The following is a 25528-nucleotide window of genomic DNA, read 5'->3' on the forward strand; positions in this document are numbered from 1 at the left end:
CAAAAATGGCAAAAATGAGTAGGGTTGCACCGATACCACTTTTTTAAGACTGAGTACAAGCACTGGTACTTTTTTTCAAGTACTCGCCATGATTATTTTCTTACAATTTAGATTTTTTTTAATTCACAATGCTTTTTTTGGGGGGGGGGGGGGTGTACAATGTCAGTTTTTTTATTTTTTATTTTCTTACTTTTACAATTTAACTTTTAAATTAAATTTTTCCTTTTTTGTTATCAACCCTGTTGGGCGGGTGGCATTTGGGGGGCTTTGGTGAGACCGAGAAAGGGACTAAGGGCACAGATTCTCCCCTTTGAGGCAGAGGAAGGGACTAAAGACACAGATTTCCCAGTCCCTTTCTCTGCAGCCTCAGCTGCACTAAAGATGAATGGGTAGGAGGAAACGGCAGCTCCTGTTCACTCATAAACTGAAGCATCGTAAATATAGTTTATGATGCTCAGTTATGAATGGACAGAATCAGTGATCACTGACTCTGTGCATTCAGAAAAGGAAGGAAGCGATAAATTACAGATTTAATTTTAATGTTAGCCCAGATCCCTTGGTTGACACATCCCATAGCTGTCCCACACATTCATACGCTTTTCTTAAACATTTTCGAAAAAACCCCCAAGAACATATCTTGTTCGATAGCTAGTGGGTATTATTTCCCTCGGACGGGGACTACAGCTATTATTCTAAGGTACATGATGTGTACACCTGCATCAATATCCTCTATGTGGACCAGTTTACCCTTGAACTACTGCAGGCGGCATCCATAGAGAATATTACTATCTCAGACCGCATGCCAGTGTCTGCCACCTTTATCTTGCCGCAAGGCACCCATCGTACTTGGTCTTGGCGACTGAATGAGAATCTCTTGGATGATGCTGTAGTGGGGGCGGGGGTCCCGGAAACTCTCAATCATTACTTAAGGGAAAACTCCACTGGCGATGTGGGTGAGGGGAAGATTTGGGAGGGACACAAGGCTGTGGTGCATGGTGAGCTAATTTCGCAGGGGGTCAGATGCAAGAGGGCACGGTAGGCTGACTTTCAGAAGGTTCTGGATGCCCTCCAGCAGGCAGAACTCTGTCATAAGCATCACGGGCATCCTGAGACACTAAAGAGGTTGCTGGAACTGAGAGATCTTTTCTCACACTTAGTGGACCGCAAAGCCTGCAGGCAGCTTCATTACATCTCTCATAAATATTATGAGCATGGTAACAAGTATAGTAGGATGCTTGCCAGAGCTCTCCGGAAGCATCGGGCTCAGACATATCTCCACAAACTCCAGTCTACCCCTGGATGGGGCGGTCCCACACTCCTCTAAGCCTGCCTCTATGTTCCGTGATTATAATGCTAAATTTTACTCATTGGATGCTAGACTGTCACCTGAGGCCCAGGTCTCCAGACGGTCTGACATTCTAGATTATCTGGCAGCCTCCGGGCTCCCCCCCTTGTTGGAAAAGCAACGAACAGCTTTGGAGTCCCCTATCCCACCCTCTGAAATTGAAGCAATGATAAAATCCTTGCCCAATAGGAAGAGCCCCGATCCTGATGGGTACACAAAGGCATACTTACAGCTCTTTCCTTTATTAATTGGCCCTATGTCTTGATACTTTCATTTGATAGCCAAAAGTAATCCGATCATCCCTGAAGCCTTGTTGGCTCACATCACGGTTCTTCCAAAAGAGGGCAAAGACCCTACTTTAGTTCAGAACTACCGCCTGATCTCGCTACTGGACGTGGACATTAAAATCTTGGCAAAAATATTGGCGAACCGTCTGAAACACCTTGTACCCCTCATTGTGCACCCAGACCAAACAGGATTTATTGTGGGTCGTGAAGCATGAGATAATTCCCTTAGGGCTATAAACCTTGTCCATTGGGCATGCCACAGCTCAGCACCCAGTCCTTACCTCATCCTATCCACAGATGCAGAGAAGCCCTTTGACCGGGTGGACTGATCCTTGAGGGCAGTCATGCAGACCCTGGGACTGGGCCTGTACATGCTGACATGGATCATGGCTTTCTATTCCACCCCCTGTGCCCAGGTCAAGGTAAATAGCCTCTTTTCCAGTTAGGATGGCATGAGACAGGGATGCACCCTTTTGCTCCTCCTGTTTGCATTTACTCTGGAACCGTTGCTGCGAAAGATACAGGCTAACCCGGACATTAACCCCCCTGGCGGTAATAGTGAGTCTGACCTGGGGTGAAAATTCTGTACCATTAGCGGTAACCCCGAGCCAGACTCGGGATCGCATCACTGGATCTAAGATGAGTTTATTTACCTTATCCCCTGGATCCAGTGATGTCCCCTGCTGTGTGAGCGGCTCATCCTCCGCTCGATCTATCACAGAGCCGAGTTCCGTACCCTGCAAGCGTTGCGACACACGGGGATGGAGAACGGCGCCAAATTCAAAAAGTAAAACACACATTACATACAGTATAATGTAATCTTATAGATTACATTGCTGTATGTAATTATTTCACATCCCCTTTGTTCTTAGTGGTCTGCCCAGTGCCCTGCATACAGTTTTATATTAGAAATACTTTTCTTTCTGCTTGGAAACTGGAGATTGTCCATTGCAACCAAAACTGTCCCTTTACAGCAAAAGTGGTTTTAGACCAGCTAGAAAACACTGATAATAAATTAGAATCACTCGCAGAATTGAGCGATAGTGATTTGTGGGAAGATCCGTCATCAAACACTGAAAAGTAATGACAGTGACAATTCTGCAACTGAGCAAATTTCTGTGTTTTTAATTTGATTACATTATTGAATAATTTGTATTATTATATTATTATTTGGTATAATTATTTATAGTTATTTATTATATTATAATTTATAATTTCATTTTTCAAACTTTATCATACCCGGGATGTCTACTAGGTTTGGACAGATTTTAAGTGACTTATTCCTAAGCCCTTGTACACACGGTTGGACATTCCGACAACAAAATCCTTTCGGATTTTGTCTGAAACTGGTGTTGCACACACTAGGTCGGACAAAGTTGTCGGAAAATCCGATCGTTCATAAAGTGATGACGTTTTTTAGTTACGACGGGACTACGTTCAGGCTAGTAGCCAATAGCTTTGGTCTAGGAATTAGATCTGAGCATCGTGGTACTTTGTCCGATCGGAATTCTCTACAAACGATCGGATCATGTTGTCGGAAAATTTTTATATCCAGCGCTCAAACTTTGTTGGTCGGACATTCCGACGGAAAAAGTCAGATGAAGCCAACACATGGTCGGATTATCCGACAACACGGTCCGATCGGACATTTTACGTCGGAATGTGTGTACAAGGGCTTAGAATTACAGGACTACAATATAAAACGCCAAATTTCCATGCAAAATAATTGTACCGCTTTCAGCACCTAAAATCTGAAATTATCATACCGCCAGTTATACCACAAGTTATCAGCCTATGCAGACGATGTGTTGTTCCACTTAACGAAATCCCTGATCTCTTTGCCGAACCTCATGAAGGAACGCCATCAATTTAGGGCACTATCTAATTTTAAAATTAATTATTCAAAATCAGAGATTTTGCCAATTGTGGTCTCCCTTCCGCTATCGCAAAGTTTTGTAGGCAGCGTTCCCCTTTATGTGGACTAAGTCCTCCATAAAATACTTAGGTATTCAACGCATGAGCACATTGAGACCCTTTACCATAGTAATTTTCCCACCCTACTGGCAGCGGTTAGAAAGGACCTTAAACAGTGGACCAAAGACCTGGGAAGGGCGAAAATCAAGATGAATATCCTCCTACGAGTGCTCTTCTATTTGCAGATAGTGCCAGTGCCTTTGTCAAACTCCTTTTTCTTAACAATCAACAGTATGCTTTCTGAATTTGTGTGGAATGCAAAGCTATACGAGTGCTGAGGCTCTCAAAAAAGGCTGGAGGCTTAGGTATACCGGATATCAAGAGGTATTATAGGGCCATCGTTATCCAGCGGATATTGAACTGGCGTTTCCATACCAGATCTCGGGCTCTGGGTGTCACTGGAAAAATACCTGCCAGGTAGAAACCTAGCTCATGTTCCATGGCTGCCTAGGGAACAGGGGGTTTTCAGACGCTACTTCCCCCTTAACATCCCAGACTCTTAAAGTTTGGGATTGGGTCAACAGTTTATACCTATTGGTCCCCCCTGTGTCCCCGCTGGCCCCACTCGGGGGCTTTCTCTGGTTTCCCCCAGGAGAACAGATGGCATTTTTTAAGACGTTGGCAGATGACCCTACCGCTAGCTGTGGTAAATTCCTGGAGAACGGTAGACTTCTTATCCATGAGGCCCTTAGGGCCCGCCATGGTAGCTACCCCATGGACTTTTGGCGACATATACAATTTAGTCATTTCTTTGTTACACAGGGTCACTCCATCAGAGCCACCTCTGCGCATACACCCTTTGAGCTTCTCTTTGCTGCTGATGAACCTATCCCTCATATGATCTCCAAGTTCTACCAACTACTGGGTTCAGCCGTGTCAAAGACTAAGCCTGTGTATATCAGGGAATGTTAAAGAGACCTGCAGATGGAGTTTTCCAGGGCACAGCTGGCTCATTTGTATCAGCTCTATTGAGTGTAGAACTCAAGAAAATAATTATAAGCTATTGACACGCCGGTACAGGGTGCCAGCTGTCCTGTCATGGATTTACCCCTCCATATCTGATCGCTGCTGGAGAGGCTGTGGACTATGTGGTATGTTATTACACCTGTGGTGGGAGTGCCCGGTGGTCTGACCTTTCTGTGAGGATGTGAAAATACAGATAAAGGAAATATTGGGCTTTAACATTCCCTTCTCTCCTTTGCACTTCCTCTGCCATGTTCCTTAAATACCAGTTAGCAAATATAAGAATATAGCCAATATAAAAAGAGTGCCTTGTCGCACCTCCTGAACCTCATAATCTTGCTCTGTGGACATTTAAAGTGATAACCTACAATAGAAACATGTATTTTATAACAGAAATGTAAAACGTTTGTTATATTTTGGGTATACAGTATATGTAGCTAATATTAATGTGGAAAAATTGCTTGACTGTTGCAGACTGCATTATGTGTATTGAAAAGTTGGTGTCATGCCCAACACTTTATATAAAAAGTATTTTTTCTTTTATACTGTATATTCCATGTTTATGACGTTTATTATGTCTAATGGATGGCTCTCATTTAAAGTGGTGTTAAAAAAAAAAGCGATTGAGTACTGTCATGCAGATGAAATGTAGTGGTTGCTTTTTACTAAATTCAAGTCTTTGTTTAACACAATCTTGATTTACTGTTTAGGATCTGAACCTTATCTCAATGCTTGTGGACAATGCTACAATTGGTGAATGGAACCTTCAAGGACTTCCCAGTGATGACCTGTCCATCCAGAATGGAATTATTGTTACCAAAGCTTCTCGTTTTCCACTTCTTATTGACCCACAGGGTCAAGGCAAAATATGGATTAAAAATAAAGAGAAAAATAATGAACTACAGGTAAAATAATCTGAGGGAAATGTTTGCTGTTTCTGCTTTATTTTTCTTACATATAACTTTGTGTACTAAATTGTTCTGTATATTTTATTAGTCTCCTAAGGTTATTTAATGTGACTAATGCTTTCATGAAACCCCACCTCTCTCATAACTTATCTTACTTTTAATCTATTTAATCCATTTTAGTGCACCAAAACACATATTGGGAAAATATATATTTAAGAGGTTCATAGAAAAGTTGTATGTAGTGGAAATGAGGGAATTCAGTGGTCCTCTAGCTGCTTAACTGTATAGGCATGTGTTTTTTTTATTTATTCTTTATGTTCTATTTATTATTTTTTCGTATAAGACCCCTGTCACACCAGGGCGTTTTGCAAGCGTTAGAAATAGCGCCTGCAATCCGCCCTAAAAAAGCTGCACCATTGTCTGTAGTCTGAAAGCCTGAGGGCTTTCACACTACAGCGGTGCGCTGGCAGGATGTCAGGGAAAAGTCCTGCCAGCAGCTTCTTTGGAGCGGTGAAGGAGCCGTGTGTTTACCGCTCCTCCACCACTGCTCCCCATTGAAATCAGTGGGGCAGTGCTGTAATACCACTGGCAAAATGCCGCTATTGCGGCGTATTGCTGGCGGTTTTAACCCTTTCTCGGCCGCTAGCGGGGGGTAAAAGCACCCCACTAGCAGCTGAAATGCGGCGCAAATCCGATGGTAAAACGCCACTAAAAATAGCTGCGTTTTACCGCCGACGCTATGGGAGGCGAGGTGTGAAAGGGGTCTAAAACGGCTGCACCATTGTCTGTAGTATGAAAGCCCGGGGGCTTTCACACTGCAGCGGTGCGCTGGCAGGACGTCAGGAAAAGTCCTGCCAGCAGCTTCTTTGGAGCAGTGAAGGAGCGTTGTGTTTACCGCTCCTCCACCGCTGCTCCCCATTGAAATCAATGGGGCAGCACTGTATTACCGCTGGCAAAACACCGCTATTGCAACGTATTGCTGGCGGTTTTAACCCATTCTCGGCCGCTAGCGGGGGTAAAAGCGCCTCGCTAGCGGCCAAAATGCGCCGCAAATCCGACGGTAAAACACCGCTAAAAATAGCAGCCTTTTACCGCTGACGCTATGGATGGCGTGGTGTGAAAGGGGTCTTAAGGAGGTTGTCCATGGCACAGGTTTATACATCCAGAGCTCATGTCTGTTCTCTATATACACCTATTCCCTTAAGTTCTCCTTCAAACCTGTCAGCTCGTTTATTAGCAATACTAGGCTGTTTTCAAAAGACAAGGCAAAGAAAACAAGTGCAAACCTGAAAGTTACCAAAAACATCTAGTTGTTTTATCTGAAAGATGGAAATTAATGTAGAGTTAATATAGACAAATAATAATAATACTGTATATACTCGAGTATAGGTCGACTCGAATATAAGCCGAGGCCCCTAATTTACCACAAAAAAACTGGGAAAACGTATTGACTCGTGTATAAGCCGAGGGTGAGACATGCAGCAGCTACTGTTACAGCTTAAAAGAGTGGAAAAGAGGGTCAACAATGCCCATCTACAGCTGTATACCTCCCTGTGTCCATCACTGTGTCCATCACTGTGTCCATCCCTGTGTCCATCCCTGTGTCCATCCCTGTGTCCATCCCTGTGTCCATCACTGTGTCCATCCCTGTGACCATCATTGTGTCCATCCCTGTGTCCATCCCTGTGACCATCCCTGTGTCCATCCCTGTGACCATCCCTGTGTCCATTGCAGCCTACCTGTGTCCTGTGCATGCCTCCGTGTGCCATTCTGCAGCCTCTTTGTCCTTCTGCAGCCTCTGTGTCCTTCTGCAGCCTCTGTGTGCCATTTTGTACCGATCTGCATGTATAAAAAACATACGGCGGCCATGCCAGGATTCAAAAGCCGCACCTCTCCTCCTCGTCTGTGACAGACGGCGGCCATTCCACTGTTCAAAAGCCGCGCCTCCGTCTGTGATAGGCGGAACACTCAATTTCCCAGCAGTCAGTGTTCCGCCTATCACGGACATCCTCTAATCCTCGTCCGTAGTATGAGGATGAGCGGATGTCCGTGATAGGCGGACCACTGACTGCTGGGAAATTGAGTGTTCCGCCTATCACAGACAGGGAGGCGCGGCTTTTGAATAGTGGAATGGCCGCCGTCTGTCTGCACGACACGCTGATCGGGTAGGCAGACGGCGGTGACTCGAGTATAAGCCGAGGGGGGCACTTTCAGCCTAAAAAAAGGGCTGAAAATCTCGGCTTATACTCGAGTATATACGGTAATATGTTTTACTTGAGTTTCTGTAAAATGTCCCAATTTTTGATGCACATGCATAGTTAACAACAAACAATTTCTGGATCAGGAAAAAAGTTTTTGGGGATTGGATCAAACTTCTGTGTGATGCAGAATTTGCCTGGGTGAAGACCTTCTGAGATTCACTTGATGTCAAAGCATATAGACCTATACGAGAAAGCACCACAGGTTAGAGACAAGGAAGGAACGATTTTAAGTAACATGGATGATGCGCTCCTTGTTACATTATTTTATAAAACCTATTTCTTAAATACATTTTTAAAAACATAAGAATTATATTTTTGTCTATTATTCATACACTTGCTGATATTATACAAAGTTTCAGCACCTTTCTTAGATGCTTCAGGTTAATAGGAACTGAATTTGGAACTCAAAGTCCACTCCTAACCCACCAATTTCCTACCCCACCCCTTTCCTTCATTGCCCTTCCCTAGGTAATGTAGCAGAGTCTCTACACATTACTACTTTTTCACAATGTCTGCTGCTTTATGAAATTAATTGACTATGCAATTTGTGGTAAAGCAGTATTTAAATGTCTAGTGGAGGTAGAACACTTCAGAAGACCAACTTTATACTTCCATGGGTGTCATCTACATCCTTGGCAATACTGTGGCCCTGGTAATGGATCACATGCCACATGAGCCAGAACAGATGGTTTAGACTACTTCCCAGTATTGGCTGCTGATCTGACTGCCTGTAAGCAGAGTGTCCTCTTAATTCTTTTTAATTTCTCTTTAAATTGGGATAGGTGGCTAGGGAAAGCAAGGTTTTTTGGCAAATGGCAATAGGAAGTCCAGCGATTTTGATTGAAGCGACACAAGGGAGTGCCAACTAAGTACTACACTGTAATATTATCCTATATCACTGCACCATATAATCTTTTTTATGTACAGCGATTTTTGATTTTAGCTGTAAAGACCTGTGGGAATAGGGGGCAATATAGTATAGTGATATGGTATATTGGGGGGGGGGGGGGGTGCGACAGGTAACTGTATCCCAATTGCCTTGAGAAAAAGCAACTCCTACATGATTACTACTGCGCCAAAAGGTTTTTAATAGTGGTGATGGTAAGAATATGTTTTTCGAGTACGGAGAGGTAGCACAGTAGGTTTCTAGCCTACGGGTTGGAAACTGACCTACTTGCCTGAGCCAATAAGTCTTAAGAGCCGGTTTAACACTGGAACTCCTAATGATTGGTCTTTGTAAAGGTTAAAATTATATGAAACAGAGGGCTTGAAATGCGAACATAACTCCAGTGACCATAATTTATCACTACATTTTAAAATGCTTTGTTAGCTTAGATGGCACACATCTTTTTAATTTTTCAATTGGTAATCTTATAATGATAATAACCCTTTCTTCCTGTATGTCTGAGAAACTACTTTTGTTACACTTAACAATGATGCGCCTGCAGCTTGGTAATTAACGCTGAATAGTGATGGCCCATATGTTGGTAATAAATCTACTGGGATGCAATAAACATGAAATCCCAATTATCATTTTATTTATATTAGTCTTTGTTACAGAACAGTAAAACTGAGACACATGCAGTAAAAGAATAGGTATAGTTCTGAATATTAGATTAGACTTACAACTGTTCTTATATGTTTTAAATTTCTTTTTATATTGTTTTTGCTAAAATGATTTTATAGGTATTGGAGACATGCCTTCTTACTTCAATTATTTTATGAACCTATTTGCAAATCTTTTTACAGTGTTTGTGTGTTCATGGGGAACACAGAATAGATGTACAGTATTTGAATAAGTGGCAAATGTATTCATGCCTATTTTTTTACTAAAAAAATGTTATCTGTAAATAATACCTTGTACTCAGTCCTATGCCTCTAGATACTTTTTGCTATTTTATTATTTTCTGATCTCCCTGTACTTGATTGGTACTTGTATTTTTCACTGTAGAGAATTTGCACCTAATAAGTTAATAAGATAATTTATGCACATTTAAAAAAATGCATTAAACATTTATATATATTCTTTAGATATTTTTCTGCATAAAAAGAATGACATTTTGAACCCAAATCGTCTGCACTGTTTCTGCATGTTTGCTTTGTAAATAACCTCGTGCCATTTGTGTCTGCTTAGGTAACATCTCTCAATCACAAGTATTTTAGAACTCACTTGGAGGATAGTTTGTCTTTGGGAAGACCCCTTATGATTGAAGATGTCGGGGAGGAGCTCGATCCAGCACTTGACAATGTTCTTGAGAAAAACTTCATAAAATCTGGATCAACATTTAAAGTAAGATAACTTTATTTCATAATATTGTGTAGAATGTGCTTCAGTGAGATGCAGAAATGAGAGAATCTTTTAACCACTTAAGCCCTAGACCATTTGGCTGGCCAAAGATCAGAGCACTTTTTGCGATTCTGCACTGCGTCGCTTTAACTAACAATTACGACATGGCTCCCAAACAACATTTACGTCCTTTTTTTCCCCACAAATAGAGCTTTCTTTTGGTGGTATTTGATCGCCTCTGCGGTTTTTATTTTTTGCTCTATTAACAAATAAATAGCGTAAATTTTGAAAAAAGTGTTTTTTTTTTACTTTTTGCTATAATAAATATCCCCAAAAAATATATAACTTTTTTTTGTTCCTCGTTTAGGCTGATGCGTATTCTTCTACATATTTTTGGTAAAGAAAATCGCAATAAGCGTTTATTGATTGGTTTGCGCAAAAGTTATCGCATCTCCAAAATAGGGGATAGTTTTATGGCATTTTTATTAATCATTTTTTAATTAGTAATTACGGTGATCAGTGATTTTTATCCTGACTGTGACATTATGGCAGACAGATTGGACACTTTTGGTGCGATTTTGGGACCATTCACATTTATACAGTAATCAGTGCAATTAAAGATGCATTGATTACTGTGTAAATGTGACTGGCAGTGAAGGAGTTAACCACTAGGTGGCGCTGTAGGGGTTAAGTGTGTCCTAGGGAGTGATTCTAACTATGGTGGAGGGGTTGTTTGTGACACAACACTGATCACTGCTCCCGATTACAGGGAGCAGTGATCAATGACAGTGTCACTAGGCAGAATAGGGAAATGCTTGTTTACATTAGCACTTCCCTGTTCATCCTCTCCGTGAGACAATCTCAGGTATCCCTGCAGACATCGAGTCCCGGGACCCGTGATCATGCTCATGAAACTCCTGGCGGGCACACATCTACAAGCTGCCTCTTAAAAGGCAATGTAAAGGTACCTGATTCTGCCTGTACGTGCCCTTCTGCCACAGTATATCTGCATGAGGCAGTCGGGAAGCGGTTAAGCAAATTTCAGTAGGATCTGAAAAGCAGTGACAAAAGTAGACCCAAGCAAATGGATAGATACACCTAGTTAAAGCCGGCCATACATGGATCACATTGCGGACAGTTCAGCAGGAACTCGCTGAATTACAATCTATGTATGGGCAGGCTGGTTGTACACAAGTTCATTTACTGGTTGACGTCTGTATAACCAGCCTTTTGGATGATTTCAGCATGATAAGCAGCACCAGCTATAGCTGGCAGCATTGATCAATGTATTTTGATCAATGTAGTTAACAAGTCTCCTTGCCGTCAGAACACAATAATTCAGCAGTAGTAATTCCCCCATCCACATTGAATGAGTGGATGTGAGAATAAGGTCCTTTGTTTTCATTCAACCTGCGGTTTGAACAAAAAAAGTGACTAATGTATGGGCTGCCTAAGTTTACACCTTAATCAAGGCAATTCATAGTACTTAAATTGGAGTTCTGCTTGCCCTTTTAAAAATGAAAAGCCAGCAGCTGCACATACTGTAGATGCTGACTTTTAACATTAGGACATTTACCTGTCCTAGAGTCCAGCGATGTCGGCACCACAGCCGATGTTTAAATCGGCTGGTCAGGTGCTGCTGCCACCATTGCGGGTAAGGGAACCCGGCAGTGTAGCCTTTAGGCTTCACGGCCAGGTCCCACTGCTCATGTGCGAAGCGCTGCTCTCTCTCACTGGCCCGGCAGCAGGGGAGGAGGACGGGGGCCGAGCTGCTAGCATAATTCAGAAGTGGGGACAGGGTTCCTGTAAAAAACAGGTATCCCCACCACCCCCCCCCCCGAAAGGTGCCAAATGTGGGGGGATCAGATAAGCGGAAGTTACACTTATGGGTGGAAATCTGCTTTAAGACTTGTGGTTTGCTTGAGGATACATATGTGCTTTAAAGTGCGATATCTATCTAACAAAGGCACCACAATTATTATTTGCCTGCCAATCAGAATAAAAAAGCAAAGCTCCAGACAATGTTTTTTTTCAGAGTGGGAAAGACTCAGCTTTTTTCTTTTGTCTGTATTCCACTATATTAGTAGACATTTAAACACCAAACTTCTTGGGCATATATACTGATGACTGCTATATGATGTATGTGTCATTATAGGTAAAGGTTGGTGATAAGGAAGTAGATGTTATGAAAGGATTTACGCTATATATTACAACTAAGTTGGCAAACCCAGCATATACACCTGAAATTAGTGCAAAGACTGCGGTAATTGACTTTACCGTGACAATGAAAGGGTTGGAAGATCAGCTCCTTGGTCGCGTCATTCTCACAGAAAAACAGGTAAGGACTATCTCCTTATGTGTATGTATTATAAGGGGTGTACTGGCTGGTGCCTCAATAATATCCTATCATAGCATCTGGTGGCTCAGAGCAGAAACAGTCTTTGTTTCCCCATATTAAACTTCTATCAGAATTTGACAGGGAGGTAGTACCATCTGTTGATTGCAGACAACTCTTGGATTGGATCTGTGATGAGTTGGTCAAAATCAGCAACAGTTACTGCCTCCACGTCCCACTCTGACTTGGGGCCAATGTGTAATGACTGTAGGTCTAAAAAAAAGTCTGGCAGAGATATGACATGTAAGAGCTTATGAGATTATTGATAAATTTAGATTGCATGAACAAATTGTACGTTTTACATGTATATATAGTCTTTAGAATTCTAACATTGTGTTAAAATGATTACTTCCTCTCTCAACAGTAGGAGTGTAGTCCTGGCATACACTGTGTGAGAGTTGATTGGAGGAAGGTTTACATGCCCCCTCCACATAGGCAGAGGAAGGAAGGAATGTGCAGAGCTGTGCTGTGACAAGACAAGCTCTGTGATAATCTATTTATAGCACCCACCCCAACACAAATTTCAGGCTGGTTTTATCTTGATTGTTGGAGAACTTGTCAGAAGTTATTGTGCTGATAACAGAAGAATGAAACAGCAGAAAGACACGGAACTTAGGGCTTTGGAGAGAGATCAGTAAACACTACAGATTATGTGCCTAGGTCAAATTTCATGAATCAGGTTTACATCCACTTTAACACATTGCAAACAACAAAAGCAGCTAACAGCAATGTTTAAGAGTAGTAGTCAGTGAGCAACAGCCACCATATACAGTGACTACACTCATTCTAAATGGGAAGGGCCCCACCAACGAGACCTGCTTCTTGTATGCTAAAGTAAAGACAGTGTGAGTGGGGAGGTCATTGATCTGAATGTCACTCATGTAGAGTAAAAAAGAGGGAAGAAGGGAGAAGAAAGAAATGGATGGAGAAGAGGAAGGGTGGGGGGGATTTCGCAGGTTCCAGGCAGAGGCAAGAAAAGTAGAGACTCCAAAGGTCTCATTAAACTGAAATTAAACTGAACTTAGATCTGCATTGTAAGCTATCCACTGGTCCCAGACTCTCAAGAACTTGGTGTGAGTGTCTTTAGGAATGGAAGTAAGCTTCCCATGTACCGTAGTCCCCATTAAACGTTGTTTAACTTCCCCAAAGGGAAAAAATTGCTGGCACCAGACCCTAGCTAACATTTAGCAGGCAGCCAGGAAAAAAAAACCTACCTATTTCCTCTGGCCCCTGGAAAGAGATGAGTTAGGTTTAGTATAATGCCGCGTACACACGACCGGACTTTTCAACATCAAAAGTCCGACGGAATGATTCCGGCAGACCATTCGATCATGTGTGGGCTGCAGCGGAATTTTGATTTGCAAAAGTCTGACAGACTTTAGAAATGGAACATGTTTCAAATTTTTCCGCCAGAACTCCGCCGGACCCAGTTCCTACCGAGAAATCCGCTTGTGTGTATGTTAGTCCGATGAACAAAAATCGAAGCGAGGGCAGCTATTGGCTACTGGCTATGAACTTCCTCATTCTAGTCCAGTCGTACGTCATCACGTTCGAATCCGTCGGACTTTGGTGTGATTGTGTGTGGCCAAGTCCGTTCATTCAGAAAGTCCGTCAGAACTCTGTCAGAACTCTGTCGAAAGTCTGTCAGACCTAGTTCCTCAAAAAGTCCAGTTGTGTGTACGTGGCATAAGAGTTTTTTTATGGCCGTGTGGATGAGGTCTAAAATGATTTTTACAATTTGGTATGCATATTGCTAAGCTTGAAGCCTCATTTAATGTTCACCCCTATTATGCTGCTTTGCCAAATCGACTACATATTTTGCAAGGATTTTAGCATTCTTACCCAGAATTATCATACCTACTTCTGATCAAAGGCATTGTAAACCTCTTTTTATGGCCATTGTTTCAGATTGAGAATTCTGCTTGAAGGATGGGGTGCAGTGCTTAACAGTGCAGCTATTTAGAAATCAGTAACCACTTACAGATCTTTATTGTAGTATTATCGCTATAAACCCAAGTTTTTTACTTGGCTTTGCATTTTGTATGCAAAAATTTCAATGCTTCCATATGACGATTGAGAACTGCATGTACCTTGATTTACCCCAAAAAATGAGAGGATAATGGGATTATAACGGTGCCAGTGCAACAGGATTGACAAAGTTTTATAAAATATTTTAATGAATTCAAGGTAAAAACATAATATTTAAAAAGCACATAATCAAGTTGTGGTCAATTTATATAGTATTCAGAATAACATTTGTACTAAAGTGTCTTTTCCCGACATGTTTCGCCAGTGATAGCTTCTTCAGGAGACTGTGTAAATCATTAGTAGTTACAGAACTATAAAGAGAGAGAAAATACATAATAGTCACCAGGAAATAACATCATAACATCATATAATATTGATATGAAACTATTCAACAAGTTTTTAATATAATAACATTCATCCTGTGAAAACCATCATTGGTTTTGACAGTGCTGCCTCTGAACGCACAGCCAGCACTGTGGATATCTAACAGTCCAGATTTATGTGCCAAAGGCACCCTCCAACAGTACCATTCCACACTCATTTCTACTAGAAGCCCTGATCTAGTCCCCGAAATGCGTTGGCTTTTTTTGCTGACACTTAAATACCTTCAAATAAAACCCAAATATACTTACATTATTGGATACCAGGCTCTTTTTTTCCTTCTACTAAATATGTGGAGTCGACCTTAGGGACGCACAACAAGGTAGCAGCCCAAACCCAAACAGGGCTCACCACAACCTATTTTCCAAACTGGGCACGGACCTCTGGAAACAAATCCTTTCCATCTCCCCACACCCTATAAATCTACAACATTGACTGATCGAGTCAGTCCAGTGCGATCTATACCCATTCTATTCAAACGTATTGTGTGGGGGGAAATAGAGAGTCGCTCTAAAGGCTAGTCACATGATTTGGTAATGTGACAGGGCTTGCCTCCTGTTCTTTTTGTGCTTGCATTCAGAGGGGTCAGGCAACCCCAAGCCAGCAGAAAGCTAGGGGCAGCTTATAGGTGTTTTTTATACAGTAAAAAGCATTTGTTTATATTTATTCATATTAATTTTTTAATGGTAAGGTGTAATGGTAACACTAATGTGTTTTTTGATGCATTTTGCATTTTGCAGAAATGCAGGGGAATTTTTTAACATGGGACAGTTTTTGACAAATCTTTTATTAAAAATATCTTCTTCTATCTGTGATCTTCCTGCATCTTCTCCTGCATCTTCTCCTTCTCCCGCTTCTTCTTTTGCTCTTCTTCTTTCTCCTGTCCTCTTTGTCCGGTGTGCTTCTTCCTCTGCCTCCGTTCCTGCCGACAACCCTGATGCTGCTCCCCGCTGATCTGTCCTCGCCGACGTCAAGCATTTCTTAGATAACGATGGGGGCATGGCCATTGGATGATGTCATCTGGAGGCCCCATCCCCTTGTGATGCCCCAGACCCATCATGCCATGAGCGGTGATGTCACAATGGGCTGGGCCTCTGGATGACCTCATCATATGGCCACGTTCCCATCGTTATCTAAGAAATGCTTGACATCGGCGCAGACAGATCAGCAGGACGCAGCATCAGGGTCGTTGGCAGGAGCGGCGGCAGAGGAAGAAGCACACCAGACAAAGAGGACAGGAGAAAAAAGAAGAGCAAAAGAAGAAGCTGGAGAAGGAGAAGATGCAGGAGAAGATGCAGGAAGATCGCAGATAGAAGAAGATAGTTTTAATAAAAGACTTGTCAAAAACTGTCTACTGTATTTTTTCACACTACACTACTTTTTTTGGGTGAATGGGTAGAGGTATAGTATACCCCATACACATTGGGGGGAGGCTGAGATCTGGGGCCCCCTTTTTAAAGGGAGCTTCCAGATTCTGATAAGTCCCTTACCCACAGACCCCGAAAACCACCAGGCAAGGGTTGTCGTAAAGAGGCCCTTGTCCCCATCGACATGGGGGCAAGGTGCTTTGCAAGGCTTTGCACCCACACCCCCCATGTTGAGGGCATGTGGCCTGGTAAGGTTCAGGATAGTGGAGGCACTCGCTTGTCCCATCCCTTTCCTGACCTGCTGGGCTGCATGCTCGGATAAGGGTCTGGTATGGATTTTGGGAGGATCCCATGCTGTTTTTTTCTTGTATTTTTTCACAATTTTTTTTTAACCCACAAATTCTTTTTTGTTTTGTTTTTTACATTCAACTGTAGGCGGGGGAGCCCGCTGACAGCTCATTGGTTGTTAAGGATGCGGTGGCTGGCTTCCCAGCGCCCTTTAGCAACAAGCTATATACAGTGTAAAAAAAAAAAAATAGCAAAATCACGGTAAAATCGTGGTAAAAATGCATGTCCAAAACGTGGCAAGCACCGCAAAAAGCACTGTAGAAACGCTCAAAAGCAACATGCATAGATGTGAATTGAGCCTTACACTGCTTTATAAATGTCCCCCCCCCCCCCCCCCCCAGATATCCTAAACTGACCAATTAGAAATGTTTCATCCAAGTCATCCTTTTTCTCTGAATATGAGTGCTGTGATGGAAAACGGTTTGATGCTACATTTCCAGTTTGCTACAAATTGTTTTTTTTTTATTTCATAATCTTTATTCATTTTCAACATTCTTTTACATAATAAAAGCAAGAGAAACATTCTCTATAACACGTATAACACTTGTTTCACCCTTACAGATACAGTAATACTATAGAGCAGAATAAAACCTTTAGGCCTCTTTCACACTGACGTCCCGTTCAGGCCCGCCTGTCAGTTTTTCAGGCGGACCTGAACGGGTGCTCCATAGAGGTCTATGGAGCGTCGGATGTCAGCGGTGACATGTCTGCTGACATCCGACCCGCTCCGATCCGAAAAAGTGTAACGGAGGAAAAAGCTATTTTTCCATCCGTCTGCGGATCGGATCGGGTGACGACGGGCACTGCGGTCCGTCGTCATCCGATCTCCCATAGGGGAGAGCGGCGCTGTGACAGGTCCGTCCCTGCGCAGTGTGCAGAGACAGACCTGTCATCTCCCTGCTCAGCTGGGATCGGCGGAGTGATCCCCGCTGAGCAAACGGACATCCACGGAGCGGATCAGAACTGATCCGCCCCGTGTGAAAGGACCCTTAGAAAACGTTCCTATCCGTGATGTGTCAATAATTCTTCTATCTAACCCCTCTTTTCACTCATTGCTCAGATATTCCTCCTTCCCCTCCTACTTCCTCTCTCTCTACCCGTCCTCCTCCTCTCCCATGCCTCATTCTGGATATCTCATTCTATCCAACCAGGGTTTCCACATCTTTTTAAATTCTTTAAAATTTCTTCTCCTTAAATATATCACCCTCTCTTTCCATATTGTTTCCATGATTACTAGCTGCCAGTCCGCTGCTGAAGGGGCATTTTTTGCTTGCCACCTTTGAGCTAACAATTTTCTTGCCTGAAATAGACATCTCAGTATTGCTTTATTTATGTGTCGCGATCTTCCTATTTCTTCTCCCAGGCCCAGCACACATATCCTGGGATCCCCCTTGATCGCCACACCAAATGTTTCATTCAAGGTGATAACAATCTCTGACCAGTAGCGAAACAATTTTGGGCATCGCCAGAACATGTGTGCCAGGTCTCCAGACTCTTGGCATCTAGGGCATTTGTCATCTGCTCTGCGTCCAAAGCTAAACAGTCTTTTTGGTGTATAATAGGCTCTATGTAGCAGCATTAAGTGTGACATCTTCTGGGCAGGCGAGACTGAGATTGAGTAACCATCCTCCAGTATTTTCATCCACTGTTCGTCCGTAAATATTCCCAATTCCTCTTCCCATTTCCTTCTGCATTTAAACCTTTCTGGGCTTCCTATACTTCCTTCACATATGACTGGATATACATCCGCTATAAATCCTTTTGTCCTTACTGGGGCATTTAATCTGCTAAAAATAGGGGAGTTATTCCACACAGGACCTTGCCTATTAAATTGTTTCCCTAGAGCGTGTCTAATTTGAAGGTATTTATAAAATGATTGTTTTGATATATCAAACTCTGATCTTAAAGCGCTAAATGTTTTTAATATTTTCCCTGTGTATAACTGGGCCAACTTATCTATCCCTTTAACTTCCCATTCTTTATATCCCCCTATTTCTTCCATTTCCTGCAGGTTCCGGTTATCCCACAGTGGGGTATACTGAGTTAAGCCTCCCAGGCCTTTAATCGCCTTAACTGCCTTCCACACTTTTACTACTAATTTTATTGTAGGTATTTTTTTTTTGGGAAATGAATTTGCCTCCAGAGCTTCTACCATATTCTTATGGGGTGTCTCCATTAGTATTAGGGCCCTGTTAGTTCCCCCACCCATCTCCTCACTCATTCCCAAGTGTTGTAATTGAGCAGCTAAAAAGTAGCTCCTTGGGTGTGGAACTGCCATTCCTCCTTTTCTTGTAGGTGATTGCAAAGTTTGTAGAGCAATCCTAGATACTCCCCCTCTCCATATAAGTTCTCGAAATAATACCTCCATTTTCCTAAACCACATTATATCTACCCAAATCGGGGAATTGTGTAACGCATACAATAACTGAGGCATCCATACCATTTTAATCAAATTACATCTCCCTGCATTCGATAATGGGAGTCTTTTCCAGATTTCGATTTTATTTTTAAATTTAGCTATTAATGGAACCACATTATCACTTATATATTTATTAGGATCTCTTTGTATGTGTATCCCCAGGTATTTCATGCACTCCACTACTTCCAGCTGCACACCTATCCATGGGCTTTGGGCCCTACTTTTATCCAATGGCATAAGAGCTGATTTTTCCCAGTTTATCTCCAGGCCTGAGAACCTCCCGAAATCTATAATAAGTTTCATCCCTTGTCTGAGGGACTACTCTGTGTCCCCCAGGAAGAGAAGAATATCATCCGCATATAGCGCTATCCTCTCTTCCCTCGTCCTCCTTTGAAAACCGACCATATTCATATTAGATCTAATTGCAATAGCTAATGGTTCTATTGCCAGGGCAAAGATCAGGGGTGACAGGGGGCACCCCTGTCTTGTCCCCCTCTCTAGGAAAATCCTATCTGAGTATTCATTATTAACCCTAATTCTAGCACTAGGGCCGTTATACAGGGTTTTTACCCATGCAATAAGATTAGGGCCAAACCCAAATTCCCCCAGTACCCGCCAGATATAGGGCCATTCTAAACTATCGAAGGCTTTGATTACATCCAAAGCCATTATTGCCTTATTACCTTCGTTCTCTGTAGGTACCTGCATATTAAGATATAATCTTCTTATGTTCGTGCTTGTAGATCTGCCCAAGATAAAACCTGTTTGATCGGGATGTATCAGCCTGGAAATAATTTTGTTCAATCTGATGGCTAATACTTTGGCTAATATTTTAGCGTCCGCACAAAGAAGGGAAATGGGTCGGTAGGACTGTGTTTCCAATGGATCTTTCCCCTCCTTGTGCCAGACTATTATTGTTGCTTCAGTCATTGAAGTCGGCAATCTCCTCTCCTTTTTTGCCCAATTAAATACTTTAAGGAGCTCTGGAAGCAATATTTTACCGTAATATTTATAAGTTTCCACAGGAAGACCATCTGGTCCTGGGGATTTCTTATTGGCCATTTCTGCTACTGCGCACTGGATTTCCTCAATTGTTAATGGGGCTTCCATTATCTCACTCTCCTCCTTTGTTAGGGACGGCATTTTGATATTCGCAAAGAACCTATCCATATCCTTGCCAACCTCTGTCCCCCGAGAGGAATACAGTTTGGCATAAAATACCCTGAAGGTGTCAGTAATCACTGAGCTCTGTGTTGAGATTTCTCCCTTCTCAGTCCTTATCACTGGGACAGTGGATGGCGAGGAGTTACTTCTTACAATCTGTGCCAACATCTTTCCTACTTTTTCCCCTTCCCCATATTCCACTTGTTTCTGGAACAATCTTTTATTCTCTATTTTCCTGGTGATCACTACCTTGTGTTCCTGTTGTTTCTCTAACCATATTTTTTTTTTCTCTGGGGTGGGGTTTTCTATATATGCTCTCTCTGCTATTACTAGATCCCTTTTAACCCTATTCTCCCATTCATTAGATGTTTTCTTAACATTCGCTACCTGTTGAATAAGAATACCCCTAAGATAGGCCTTCAATGCGTCCCATATTACTCCTACTTCTGCAGACCCACTGTTAAACTCCATAAACTCTGCCACTTTAAATAGCACCATATCGGGGTCTCCAATTAACTCAAACCATACTGGATTCATATTCCATACTCTTGGGGGTTTTATCCCCCCTAAGTTTACCGATACTGTCACTAGCGAGTGATCTGACACCCCTCTAGGTTGATAAACTATTTCCCTTACTACACGGCTTGCCTCCTCATTCCCAAGGACTAAATCTATCCTTGAGAGAGAGAGGAGTATGAGCTTGAGAAACATGAGTATTGCAACTGGTCCGGGTTACGCATTCTCCATATGTCAAACAAGCCCCCCTCCAGCAAAAATCGAGACAGCCGGGTCTCAGCTTCCGTTTGCATATATATTCCTGGCGGGAACCTATCCTGGCTTTTATTTATAACCTCATTAAAGTCTCCCATTACTATAACTGGAATCCTCGATTTATCCGCTATAAATTCCATCAAACAATATAGAACTTCCATTTTAAATGGAGGAGGAATATAAATATTTGCAAAAACATACTCCTGATTTTCAATTACACAGTGTAAAAAGATAAACCGCCCTTCTTTATCTATATTGATCTGCCGACGGGAGAACGCCACCTCTCTCCTTACCAGCATGGCCACTCCCCTCGAATAGGAGGTGTGGACTGAATGGTACTGGACTTGAAATTTCCTACTCTGACTTTTTAATATGGTTTCTTCAGTTAGGTGTGTCTCCTGTAGGCAGATCAATCCTACCTTACACCTTTCCAGGGTGTCAAACACTACTGCTCTTTTTACAGAGGCTCCTAGCCCTCGGACATTCCAAGAGCCATTATTCAAGACTCTAGACTGCATGACTCTAGGAAGTGCGGAAAAAGAGAAAAGAAGAGCGAAAAAAGAATAAAACCTGGAGGCTCAAAATTAACATTTAAATTCCCTGAATTCCCTGACGTTGAGCAGAAATAATCCCTGCATCTCCCCCTATAGTTCATGACGAGGAAGAGAATGCAAGAGGGGGATATAAAAAGGAAAGTGCAATCCCACTCAGTGAATACTCTAATAGAGTTATACAATCGTTTATACTTCATAGTGTCATCCCTTCTCCGTCTCCCCTTGTGAGCGCGAGATCTAAACTTTCTACCTATACATACTATTACCCCGTGTTTACTCATTACTTTTAATTTATCATCTATAACTGTGCAAGTATTACCCTTTTCCTGAATTTTATGTACTTCCAATTTCCCTGTTCCCTCCCCCCTACCCTCTCCATACCTATCTAGGTTACCCCTAGGGGCTTTTTCCGTGACCGCTACACTCCCACACACACCCTCGTGCTCCTTCCACCCCCCTCCTTCTCTCATACTTCCGTCCCCACCCCCCTCCCACTCCCCCCTAGTACTCAACAACCTCCCCATTTGACCCTCCCCTATCTCATACATAAATTCCTACTATACTGTGTGTCACTCTCTACACCCTGACTTAAGTATATCATCTTCCCTTTCTTCATTTACAGTGCACCCGTTACACCCCCCCTTTGCTAATATTCCCCTCTCCCGATAAGAGAAGGAGGGGAAAGGAAAAAAAAAAAGGAGGGATGAATGAAAAGGGGATCATACACATACATATATATAAAAAAGAAAAACACATCACTTCTTCAATAACTGATCTCCCTTCTCCTGCATCCATGCTTCTACCCTTGCCGGGGTGTCAAAAAATAAGGTCTCTCCTGCTGCTACTACCCGTAACCTTGACGGATAGAGCAGAGCATATGTAACGTCCAATTTCTGGAGTCTGCGCTTGACCTCTATAAACTCTGCTCTGCGCTTCTGCAGATCAGGGGAAAAGTCAGAATAAAATGAGATTTTGGCGCCCTTATAGATGATACTCCCCATCTCCCTGGCCCTCCGAAGCAAAACAACTTTATCTTGAAAATTCAAAAATTTCATTAGTACAGATCTGGGCTGACCCCCCCCCGATGCATGATTCTAAGCGGAACTCTGTGTGCCCTTTCTATAGAAAATTGTTGGGAGAAGGTCTCTCTACCAAACACTTCAAAAGCCATTTTTCCAGAAACTCAGCTGTGTCAGAGCCTTCACACTTCTCGGGGAGGCCTACCAGTCTTATATTGTCCCTTCGGAGTCTGTTTTCCATTTCATCCAGTTTCCCTTCATATTTGCCCATCTGTCTTTTTAGATCTTTGACCTCTTGGTTTAATGGATACACCTCATCTTCAATCTGAGAAATTCTACCTTCTGCTGCTGTTAATCTGTCAACCGTTAACTGAAGTTCCTGTCGTATAAAGGCCAGCTCTTCTTTAATACTTCTTGTTTGATCACATAGCTCTAATAATGACTGTTTACAAACGTTAACAGCCCCAAGGACCTCCTTCAGCGTCGGTTCTTCTTCACCATCTATTGGGGGTACCAGCATGGGATTTATCTCAGATCTTCCAGTTGCTCCTGCATTTTTGTTATTTATATGTTTTACGCCTACTTGTGTCAACTGCCCTTGACTCTTTCTATCCGTTGGAAGTTTCACTTGACTCCCCTGTCCCCCCTTAGTTGGCGTATTATCGGGAGTATGAGCATGGGCATATTTTTCCAACTTGGCCGCTGCGGCTATCCCAGCTGTTGTTGCAGTAAACTGGGGGTCTTTTTCTTTATCTTTGTCCTTGGCAGATCTCAGAGATTGCGTCCCCACATTTTCCTGCCTGGCATGCTCCTCCCCTCTCCTCCTTGCAGACATCATTCAAATCCGCAAGTGTCCCCAAAAAAAAAAAAAAAAATTCTCTTTTGAAGGGGGGTAAATTTCCCTGGGCCAAGGCAAAAAAAAGTTTTTTCTTTCTTTTCTTTTTATTTCCTTCTCTTCCCCAGTCAGTTTCAGCTACTCCACAGTTAGTCCAGAACTTAGGAATGAACCAATTCCTTAAAAGGCAGGCAGCAGCTAGTTTTCCAGTATATATATATATATATATATATTTCTTTTCTTTTTTACTGCAACACTTTTCCCAAGGGTGATACAGCATTCACAACAACTCCCCTCTTACTTCTCCTTTAATTCAGCTCAAAAGGGGCAATGATGGGGGGATCTGGCATAAAATAAAACGTCTCTCCACAGTCCCTGCATAATAATGTATCTATGCCTTTAAATTTCTTCGCTGGCTTTAGCTGTCTTTACCTGGTAGTGGCTGTGACTCTTCCCCAGTCTCAGTGCTGTTGCTCCTCTCTCGAGCGGGTCTCACGGGGTTTCACCTCCAGGGGCTGAGAGTCCTCTCCTCCGTTCTCCATCCTCCACACGCCGCCATCGGAGTACTCGAGGGACCCCACCGCTCCGCCACAATCCGCCTCTCCCGCCAGGCAACAAACCCCGCTGGGCTCCACAGATCCCCCAGGCACACCAAGCCTGAGCTTCTCCGCTAGGGAAATCAAGTGGGGGTGTCACGAGCGCCGCTGATACCGGCTCCCATCAGCGTGCAGTGAGAGCGCACATCTCTCTCACACTCACTCCTCACTCCGCACTACCGCCGCCATCACCATCCGGTCACGCCCCAGTTTGCTACAAATTGTACTAGATTATCTTTGTAATAGAGTACAGACTTTTCTGTGGGGAAACATCAACATAATTGTGTCAAATGTTCTCTTGAATTCAAATTGTTCTTCTTTACGTCATACTGTCTAGCTCACCTATTAAGGCCTGGTTCACACCTATGCATTTTTAGTGTGTTTTCAGTTTTGCAGAAACACACTACAATCCATTTAACATGGTTTCCTATGGATGTAGTTCACATCTGTGCATTTTATGGAAAGGGCCAGGGACTTTTTTCTGGATTTTGGTTCCATAGAGGTCAATGGATGAAAAATATGTATTGGAAAATGCAAAATGCACCTGCAATATGTAAACTTCAACCTGCACAGGTGTGAATCAGGCTTTAAGGGGTGCAGAGTAGGTATTATTGCATGTCGGGTCCAAAATGTAAAAGTCTGCTGGTAAAACATTATTCATTAATACAGAGAGATACTGAGGTGTTAAGATTTCATCTTTTAAATAACGTAGATAATCTATAAAAAAAGTAAATGTCCTGTAAAAAAAATGTTTTGTTTGTTTTGTTTTAAATCATCAGTTTTACAGTATCCTTGGATGCAGCCACCCACCCCTCCAAGCAGCACATGATTTCTTTTAGAAATCCATGCCACTTTAACCCCTCTCTTCTCTATTCTGCTACTGACCACCTCTATGACAAATCTCTCCCCTGTCCTGTCCTGACCTGGCCACCTCTGTCTCCAACAATTCACTCTCATCCTCAGTGGATGCACTTACTCTAACTACATGCAGAATCAGGCCTTGACCATGACAACCCTGGCGACACCAGAAATCTTAAGACACATTGCTGTGCTCTAGAATGATTGTAGCAAAATCTCTGCAGGACTTCACCCTGTATTAATCTGCCTTTCTAAAATACAATTCCATGCCTCCATGCTGCCAAACAAACCTACTTTGTGTCTCTTAATAAAACCTTGTCATCCAGGCCCCATCCGCTCTTCTCTACCTTTAACTCTCTGCTTTGTCCCCTGCACTCTCTACCCAACAACTCACTCACCGCTCAAGAGATTGCCAATCATTTCAAAGACAAGATTGATGCAATATGTGAGGACACCTCCGCTGTACAGACATCCTACCCACTTAAAATACCTTGTCTAACAGCACAGTCAACACTTTCCTCTTTTGACCCAGCTACTACTGAAGAGGCTACAACTTTTCTCAGATGCCCACCATTCATATTGACCCCTGGATCCTGTTCCCTCACAACTACTACGGGCACCTTCTTATTTAATCCTAGGCACCTCCCCCTCCCCTCTAAAGCATGCACAGATCACTCCCATATTCAAAAAGCCCTCATTGGATCCCACCAATCTTAACAACTTAAGACCCATCTCATTACTCTCATTCACCTCTGAACTTTTAGAACG

At 42.7% G+C, this 25528-nt stretch overlaps 1 protein-coding gene and 1 long non-coding RNA gene across 3 annotated transcripts in view; one reads left to right on the top strand and one right to left on the bottom strand.

Moving 5' to 3' along the window:
- The window catches only part of LOC143996736 (dynein axonemal heavy chain 5-like), a 638308-nt gene that overhangs the window by 507733 nt on the left and 105047 nt on the right, over positions 1-25528 (top strand). For both annotated transcript variants that reach the window (XM_077491993.1, XM_077491994.1), the window contains exons 63-65: positions 5280-5474; positions 9873-10028; positions 12181-12363. In XM_077491993.1, coding sequence (XP_077348119.1) covers positions 5280-5474; positions 9873-10028; positions 12181-12363 — 534 coding nt within the window. The remainder of the gene's footprint in view (positions 1-5279; positions 5475-9872; positions 10029-12180; positions 12364-25528) is intronic.
- Positions 14580-25528, bottom strand: part of LOC143996739 (uncharacterized) — a 43618-nt gene continuing 32669 nt past the window's right edge. The window contains exon 3 of the long non-coding RNA XR_013277590.1: positions 14580-14759. This is a non-coding gene — a long non-coding RNA (uncharacterized LOC143996739). The remainder of the gene's footprint in view (positions 14760-25528) is intronic.

This window comes from Lithobates pipiens, unplaced genomic scaffold, assembly GCF_037356315.1.
Source record: "Lithobates pipiens isolate NorthernLeopardFrog02 unplaced genomic scaffold, aLitPip1_a1.2 Scaffold_19, whole genome shotgun sequence".
Lineage (NCBI taxonomy): Eukaryota > Metazoa > Chordata > Amphibia > Anura > Ranidae > Lithobates > Lithobates pipiens.